General features: G+C 34.9%; 1 protein-coding gene across 1 annotated transcript in view; it reads left to right on the top strand.

The window, feature by feature from the left end:
* Positions 1–1,805: 1,805 nt before the first annotated feature.
* LOC106872293 (uncharacterized) overlaps positions 1,806–10,368 on the top strand; it is a 63,160-nt gene continuing 54,597 nt past the window's right edge. The window contains exon 1 of the mRNA XM_052972441.2: positions 1,806–2,529. Coding sequence (XP_052828401.1) covers positions 2,464–2,529 — 66 coding nt within the window. The 5' untranslated portion in view covers positions 1,806–2,463. The remainder of the gene's footprint in view (positions 2,530–10,368) is intronic.

A 10,368-nucleotide genomic window follows, 5' to 3' on the forward strand; every position in this document is an offset into this window, starting at 1 on the left:
ATATATATATATATATATTTATACGATTTTTGACCGCAGAGCCATACCTGTGCCTCAAATTTTGGAACAAGTGCAGTAGTTTTGGGGAAAGGGTGCTGAAAAGATCCTGGGTTTGGATAAAAGGAAATACAGAAAGATCAGTTAATTATGATTTTATTGAACATATTCCTCTCTCAGATTCACGCAAATATTGTAGCGTTCCTTCAGTTTGTTTAAGCCCTGTAAAAGAACTTGTAAGTTTGGGCCTCCAACCGGGCCTTTCGCAACATCTTTAAAGCGAGGAACTTTTCAGTATCTTCTCGTATTTTATCGATCCCGAAAGGATGAAATGCAAAAGTCGACCCCGACGGAATTTGAACTCAGAACGTAAGAACGAAATCAAAATTATTATTTGATAGACGGACGTTGTGTGAAAGCCTGCTCTGTGTGTACACAAATATATGTGTGTGTGTGTGTACACAAATATATATACATGTGTGTGTGTGTGTGCGCGTGCGTGTAGGCGCATGTCTTAGTGGTTAGGGTGTTACACTCACGATTGCGAGATAATGGTTTCGATTCCCAGAACGGGCGTTGCGTTGTGTTCTTGAGCAAAACACTTCATTTCACGTTGCTCTGCGATCGTTTTGCCATCTGACATGTGGCACGCCATGCACCTCTAGAGGTAAGGTCGCTTTGATGGAGGAAGTGAGCTTATGTAAACACAAACATTTTATTATAAACAATTCATCTGTGTTGATGTTCAGCAAAAATTGCAGAATACAGTTTTCCGCAACTTCAGTAAACTCGTCTTCTCTTCCCTTTCATTTATTTATTTACTTATATACTGATTTTTCATGCTTTTTTTTTCATCGTTTTATTGCAAAAAATTTTTCCAAACCCATCGGTCTAAATGTCATCTCAATCTAAGATTATTTCTAGGAAGTGTTCATCTTTCATCAAGCGAAATTCAGAGAAAAAAAAATCTAAAAAATCTAAATGAGAAAGATCTAAAATGAAAAAAAAAATGAAAAAAAAAATGAAATTTTATCTTTTTAAAAATTGTTTTAGTCGCTGGACTGCGGTCAGGCTCCCCACCACCTCGATGGGTTTTAGTCGGATAAATGGGTCCCAGTACTTATACTTTAATTAAACTTTTTTTCTTTTTTTTGAAGTCTAGTATTTATTCAGTCGGTCTCAATAAGTTATGGGAATGAAAACAAATCAACACCAGTCATCAAGCAACGGTGAGCACGCATGGAAGCCCGTCGTATATATATATATATATATATATATATATATATATATATATATATATATATATATATTTACGACGGGCTTCCACGTAGTTTCGGTCAACCAAATTCACGTGTTTTTGTCACACGTACAAACACACCCGCGCACCATTGCTTGACGGCTGGTGTTGGTTTGTTTACATTCCCATTCGGCAGGAGAGACCGATTGAATAAGTCCCCCCCAAAAAAAAATTGAATAAAAGTATTAGTACTGGGACCCATTTATCCGACTAAAATCCATCGGGGTGTATGGCAGCCTGACCGCAGTCCAACGACTGAAACAATTTTTAAAAAGATAAAATTTCATTTTTTTTCCTCATTTTAGATTTTTGTCATTTAGATTTTTTTTTAGATTATTTTTCTTTAAATTTCGCTTGATGAAAGATAAACACTCCCTAGAAATAATCTTAGATTGAGATGACATTCAGACCGATGGGTTTGGTAAAAGTTATTGCAATAAAGCGATGGAAGAAAGCACGAAAAATAAGTATATAAGTAAATAATAATAAATAAAAGGGAAGGGAGATGAAAGTTTGCCTAAGTTGTGGAAAACTATATTACATAGCAGCAGCGAGCCAAATTAACTTTGGGTGGTTATATTTACTTATTATCGTCTGCCACCCTTGAAATTTTTCGAACTGTTGTCAGCTGTAAATCATCGTCGGCTCTTGCCACCCAGCCTCATCTCTCGCATTCATATAACGTTTGATTATAATCTTTGTTCTGGCTTAAGGGTATCATGACTCAAAATATTCCAACGTGACATCCTCATGTGGGCGGATTGAAGCAGCATTGCTTGGTCAGAGGGTGAGAGATCTTATATAAAACATAGATAACAATCAACCATATACTCTCATTTTGAAAAAGTTAACTCGAAGAATACTTCCTCGTTCAGTTGGTAAACACTTCATTTCACGCCGCTCTTCGAGAGAGAGAGAGAGAAATATCAAAGAAAGAAAACAGTAAGAAAAATCTTTGCCGACAAAACTTTTTTCACTAAATCGCGACTAACTTACACCAATGAAAGCTTAAATTGCTATCACGTGACAAGAGATTAGTGTAAATATTCAATTTCCATTTGACAACTTTTTTCTATACCATTTAACTGTTACTACGTGAGAAGTGTGTATACCCACCTTGCGACTCTTATCAATAAGTTAACTGCAATACACACACAAACACACACGCGATGGGCCTAAAGTTATTCTTTCTGCTTCTATCGCTTACTGGAACGATCACTTTGTCAAAGACGCAGGTATTTCACCATTTATTTTCTTTTTTTTTTTCTTAATTACTTGTTAATTACCATTTCTCGTTTGCTTCATGTTTCCTTCTTTTTGTTTTAGTATTAATTAGCCCTTCAGTGACATCTACATACAATATATATATATAAATATATAAATATATATATGTAAGAAAAGTTATAAAGAAAGAAATCGATTTATTCCTTTGTCATCTTGGTTGTTATCACCGCTCTGTACTCGATCAACGCTTCGTTCAGAAACATACGTATATTGAGTTCTACACCAGGTTATTAATAGCGCAATGCCTAAGCGAAGCACACACACACACACACACACACAAAAAGAATGTTATCAAACTAGCGATAGAACGTTCATGTATTATTTTCATGCGGTGTTTTATTAAAATGTATATTAACAAACTGTATTTATATTGGATCAAAGTATGTCTTAGGAAAATTCTTGTGCATTTTCATTCATCCTTAATTAATTGCTACCAGAGAACTAATGTTGATGTTAGTTTTACTCTTGAAATAAAAATAAACACTATTTATCGAGATTTTTTTTTTTTTTTTTTTACTATTATTATTAAATTCTTAGTTCGAATTCCGCCGCTGTCAACTTTGCCTTTCATCCTTTCGGGACTCGATATAAAATAAATACCAGTTAAACAATGAGGGCAGGTGTAGTCGACTTCCTCAAAAATGTCTGTCCTTCTCCTAAAATTAGAAACAAAAATTTATTATTAGAAGGTGGTGAGCTGGCAGAATCGTTAGCACGTCGGGCATTTCGTCCACTTTGACGTTCTACGTTCAAATTCCACCGAGATCGACTTTGCCTTCCATCCTTTCAAGGTCGATAAAATAAGTACAGGTTGAATTCTAGGATCGATGTAATTAATCGACGTACCTGTACAGGCCCTGTGCCAAAAACTTGAAATCTTCATATTTATCATTCTTGTTTTTTTTTGTTTTTTTCAGTCAAATTTTATTCGTTTTAAATTATTATAAAGGTAATCTTTCTAGAGAGTGTAGTTACATAGAAATCGCGATAAGAAAATGTTTCGTTTCTTATTGACAGACAACAGATTTCCTGATCAATTGTTTGTAAAGTTCTCACTGCCATTTAACTAACCTTATTAACTCTCTATATTAGCGATTAATTGTCACAACAAACCCGCAATTTAAACACCAGCCGTTAATTTTTCTCCTTTTCCTCTGTCAGCCAGTAACTTATTTTTTCTGTACTTTTTTCTCTAATGATTTGTTTTAAGTAGTTTTAATTCTGAAAGCAAAGACAGACTTGTAGCCTTCACTGATGACCCCACTTCTTCCACGAGTCACTCTCAGTCTTGATCAAACATTCATTAAAGAATGTTCTCAGTTGTTCTCCAAAGAAGTTGGACAACAAATTGTTAATTAATGGGTTTGTAAGATCTGTCTTAACGAGCCGTTTATTCCTATTTGCTAATGTGTATGTATGTGTATATATATATATACATATATATATATATATATTGTGTGTGTGTGTGTGTGTGTGCTAGTCTTTGTGTGTGTGTATGTAGTAATGTGTGTGTAACAGTTAGACTGGTTCGGGTTTCACCAAGAAGAAACGAAAAATCAATGAGGATGTCTCTCTCAGATCGTTCGACGTGCGAGAAATAGCAACCGAATTACCCTCAATGTCATATTTATCCTCATAGAAAACAAAGGAACACATGGGACAACCTAGTTTCCTCGTCCAGTACTACCTAATTATTATTATTATTATTATTAATGCTTATAATAATAATGGATTCAAATTTTGCCACAAGGGTAGCAATTTGGGGAGAGGAAATGAATCGATTACATCGACCCCCATTGTTTAACTGGTACTTATTTTATCGACCCCAAAACGATGAAAGGTAAAGTCGATCTCGACGGAATTTGAACTCAAAACTTAGCAACGGGTGAAATACCGCTAAGCATTTCGTCCAGTGCGCTAACGATTCTGCCAGCTCGCCGCTTTTTCAATAAGGATCCTACAATAGGCATAAGATTTGAAAATTTTGGGGGATGTGGTCTAGACGATTACATCGACCCCAGTGCTCAACTGGTACTTATCTCATCGAGCTCGAAAGCATGAAAGGCAAACTTGACTACAGTGGGATTTGAACACGGAACGTACATATCTGAGATAAAATCATTCATATAGGCTTCTATTCCACTTTGAGAATGAGACAAGATTAAAGGCATGGTTTTGTGATCAGATGTTTGATTCCTAACTCAGTTCCGGGTTCAGTCCCACTGCATAGCACCTTGGACAAGAGTTTTCTTCTCTTTCCCCGGGCCGATTTAACCCTTGTGAATTTAGCAGACAGAAACAAAGAAACCCGTCGTGTGTATGTGCGTCTTTTTGTTCCGCCCCAGCCCCCACTGCTTGACGACCGGTCTTGGTTTGTTTACTCCAACATAACTCAGCGGTTCGGCTCCAAAACGACAGAATGAGTTCTAGGGTTAAAAAAATAAGTACTGGAGTAGATACGTTCGATGAAGACCCTTCGAGTTGGTGCTCCAGCTTGGCCGCAGTCCATCGACCGAAACAAAAGACTATATTGATTTCTGATATGGATAATACTTTTTGTGATTGGTCGTGGAGTGGAGTGGATATAATCGATTCTGTTCCAATACTTAATCGATATTTTATTTTATCGATCTCAGAAGGATGAGAAGCAAAAATCATCCACTCATTATCATGTGAAATTCAACTATCTCTTCTCTTTTACTTGTATCAATCATTAGATTGCGGCCATGCTGCAGCACCACGTTGGAAAACTTTTAGTCGAATGAATCGGCCCCATTACTTTTTTCTTTAGGCCTGGTACATATTCTATCGGTTTCTAGTTGCCGAACCGCTAATTTATGGGAACGTAAATACACCAACACCGGTTATCAAGCGATGGTGGGGGACAAACACGGACACAATTCTATATTTAAGAGATGAGGAATTATGTACATTATTTACATTTGACGGATATTTGTCCTCATCTTGTTTGTTTTTAACATAGCGTTTCGGCTGATATACCCTCCAGCCTTCATCAGGTGTCCTGGGGAAATTTCGAACCTGGGTTCTCATTCCTAAGGTATTTTTTAATGTTATTATTATTCAGGTCACTGCCTGGAATCGAACTCGGAATCTTGGGGTTAAGAGCTCGGGCTACTAACCCCAAGATTCCGAATTCGATTCCAGGCAGTGATCTGAATGATGATAACAATAATAATAATAATAATAATAATAACATCGAAAAATACCTTAGGAATGAGAACCCAGGTTCTAAATTTCCCCAAGACACCTGATGAAGGCTGGAGGGTATATCAGCCGAAGCGTCGTGTTAATAACAAACAAGATGAGTATAAATATCCGTCAATTGTAAATAATGTAAATAAATATGGACACATATACATATCTCTCTCTCTTTCTCTCTCTCTCTCTCTCTACACATATATATATATATATATATATATATATATAAACAGATAATAAATGAGTATATGCATATATACGTACAGGTGTGTGCATACCTACGTCTACCTGTTTATATAGGTGCATATCTGGGTAGAGGACATTGCAAACAAAACGTTGACAAGAAATAATAATAACCAGAGTGCAGAAAACACACAAGCCACATAGAGAACATTTTCCTTCATCAGTTACCCCCGTTTTAACACCGGCGTTTCGAAGAGTTGGGCATGACGCATCGTTAAAACGGCTCTTCCCATGGACCGCAAATTAAATTTGTATACACAAATTAAACCTGTGCCATGGAGGAATGTAGTGGCGGACAAAAAACAAGACAGGAAAACAAACGGAAAAGGCCATGCGGCCAGACGTGAAAAATTATGTGCATATGAACACTGTGAGGCACGAACTTGAAAGTGGGGACGAAATATATATATATATATATATATATATATATATATATATATATATATATATATATAATGAACGACAGGCTTCTTTCAGTTTCCGCCAACTGAATCCAGGCACAAGGCTTTGGTCGCTGCTTGGCAAAAGTTGCCACGCAATTGGACTAAACCTGGAACTATTTGGTTGGGATGCAAGCTTCTTACCACATGGCTACGCCTACGCATTAATTTATTTTGTACAGGTATAACAGAAAATGCTTCCCATATATTACATTATTACTACTACTACTACTAATACTAATACTACTACTACATCTAGAGCGTTAGTGGAGTTAAACAGGCGGTAACAGTGTCTTGAAAATTTGTTTATTCTTAATCACATTAATGGGTTAAACTGGTTCACACCGTATGGTTCCTGTTGAAACGTTTGTCGGCCTACAAATGCGGAAGGCGTTTCTTGTCACACTACGTACGAAGCTGGTGCAACTTCTCTGTTTTCTTTTATTTGTTGTAGTCATTGGACTGCGGCTAAGCTGGGGGAATGCTATGAAGGGGAATCGACCCCATTATTTACTTTCTAAGGCCTGGTACTTATTCTATCGGTCCCTTTTGCTGAACTGCTATATTACGGGGACTTAAAGAAACCTGCCTGGAATGTCACTCACACATATACTGAAAGAAGCCCGTTATATATATATATATATATATATATATATATATATATATATATATATATATATATATTTACATATTGAAAGAAGCCTGTTATATATATATATATATATATATATATACATACACACACACACACACACACACACACATGTATATATATAGATATATATGTGTATATGTATGTATGCATATGTATAAGTATATACATGTGTATTACGTACATATGTATGAATGTGTGTATGTATGCATATGTATATACATATGTATGTATATGCATATATATATGTGTGTGTGTGTGTGTGTGTGTGTGTGTGACATATCATTTCCTAATAGAATTTATCTATAGCCTTTGCAAAGTTGATATATATCACATCCACTTTTGAGTGGTTGAGCACCTGTTACAACACCTGGTCATAGTGCTGTTGCAGCTGAGTCAGGCTGTATGCATATATATATGTGTGGATATATATATGTAAGTATGTGTATTGTCTATGTATGTATATATATATATATATATATATATATACATATATATATATATATGTGCGTGTGTGTATGTGTATGTATGTGTATATATATATACATACATACATACATATACATATATACACATGCATACACATACAAGCTTACATACATACATATACATACTTACATAGATACATACATATACACACATACATTCATACAATTGGTCAGATAATCGTATTCCTTGTCAGTGAGCCCTTCTCTGTATAGATTCAACATAGATTTTAGGCTGCTCATTATTTTCTGCTGACTCTAGTGTTGGACTTTTCATATGTTATGTCTTCTAATATGGATAGTACTAGAGTTGTATAGTATACTGTGTCCATTAAGACATGCCACCACAGACACACTAGAATAAATATCCATTTCAACCTAGCAAAAAGGATTTGTACTATAGTTTCTAATACAAGCACCAGAAACACACGACTACATGAACTAAAGGATACACTCATTACCAGGAACTACCCACCATCACTAATTGTTATAGGCTTTCAATGTGCCCTACAACTCAACTCAGGCATCCCAAATTAAAGAAGGCTTTACAACCAAAAGCTCTACCATACATCTCCGCACACAACCCTCTTAACAATGAAGCCTTCGGCACCATCCTCCAGAACAATCCCCTACTAAAACGGGGCCACAAAATGAATTTAATCCTCCAAACGTACACCATAAAAAGCAAAAGACAACCCAAATCTATGAAAAGTCTCCTAACACAAGCCCAAGTACACTCCACAACAACACTGAAGCCGTCAGTAAAAAAAATGCGGAAGAACTAACTGTGGTATATACGTTAACCTAATTGAGTGATCGGAGTTCTCTTTCAAACAGGGTCAACGTTTTACAGTGAAAAACAACTTCACATGTGCTTCAGAGAACCTAACATATGTATTAACTTGCTCTGGGTTTCGAGAGCAATACATAGGCCAAACCAAAAACAGACGACATCAAAAGATGGCTCTACATACATTTCAGATCAAAATTCGGGAATATAGAAAAATAGCATTCAGCGAACACATCGACATTTGCGCCGCTAAAGTTGATCATGTTAAAATTATTTTATTATTTTCTACCTTGTCTTATTTTGCTTATACATATCAACTCGTGTGTTCCTTTTCAAACTTGTATGTATGTATGTATGTATATGCATGTATATGCATTATGTATGTATATATATATATTATGTATTTATATGTATTATGTATATGTATGTGTCATGTATTATGTATATATGTGTATGTGCATGTATGTGTCATGTATGTATTATGTATGTATATGTATATGCATGTATGTATGTATATGTATGCATGTACATACATATACATTTTATTCTTTCATTTTATTCTCTTTCTGTTTATTCCCTCATGTTCCTTTCTGTTGAAGACCATAGGCTCGAAACATAAAAGACTTTCTCACCTTCCCGAGCGTCAAACAATACACCTGCTTGTTGTTTATACACCTGTCTTCGTCTTTTGTTTTTCTGTAAATTTCAACTATGTATGTATCTACATTTGTATGCATATGAGCTGGTATGTATGAATGCATATATGCATGTATGTTTACATATGTATGGATAAATTATATATGTATATAGATGTATGTAAATAGATGTATGTGTATATATATATATATATATATATATATATATATATATAATGCAAAATATCTCGCGTAAACCCTGAGTTTTTACCTTTAAAAACAAGGAGTTACAACCTTCTTGTGTGATTTTTTTCTACTCTGGTAACTATTTATCTATTTTTCCGTGTTAGTTGTTAACAAGGGAAAAATGCGCACATACATACATATATATATATATATATGTATGTGTATGTATATATGTATGCATATGTATGTGTATGTATATATGTATGCATATGTATGTGTATGTATATATGTATGCATATGTATGTGTATGTATATATGTATGCATATGTATGTGTATGTATATATGTATGCATATGTATGTGTATGTATATATGTATGCATATGTATGTGTATGTATATATGTATGCATATGTATGTGTATGTATATATGTATGCATATGTATGTGTATGTATATATGTATGCATATGTATGTGTATGTATGCATATGTTTGTGTATGTATATATGTATGCATATGTTTGTGTATGTATATATGTATGCATATGTTTGTGTATGTATATATGTATGCATATGTGTATGTGTATATATATATGTATTTATATGTGTATGTGTATATGTATATATGTATGTATATGTGCGTATATATGTAAGTATATATATATATATGTAATATGTATGTATGTATATGTACGTATGTATGTATGCATATATGTATGTACGTATGTATGCCCGTATGCATGTATGTATGCATACATGTATGTACGTATGTATGCACGTATGCATGTATGTATGCACCTATGCATGTATATACGTGCGTATGTATGTATGTATGTATGCATATATATATGTATCTATATATATGCATATAAGTGCGTATGTATGTATGCATATATATATGTTCCTATATATGCATATAAGTACGTATGTATGCATATATGTACGTAGGTGTGTATATATATGTATGTGTATAGGCGCAAGAGTGGCTGTGTGGTAAGTAGCTTGTTACCAACCACGTGGTTCCGGTTCCGGTTTCAGTTCCACTGCGTGGCACCTTGGGCAAGTGTCTTCTACTATAGCCTCGGGCCGACCAAAGCCTTGTGAGTGGATATGGTAGACAGAAACTGAAAGAAGCCCGTCGTAT

The sequence above is a fragment of the Octopus bimaculoides genome, chromosome 13 (genome assembly GCF_046866305.1).
Source record: "Octopus bimaculoides isolate indiv1 chromosome 13, ASM4686630v1, whole genome shotgun sequence".
NCBI lineage: Eukaryota > Metazoa > Mollusca > Cephalopoda > Octopoda > Octopodidae > Octopus > Octopus bimaculoides.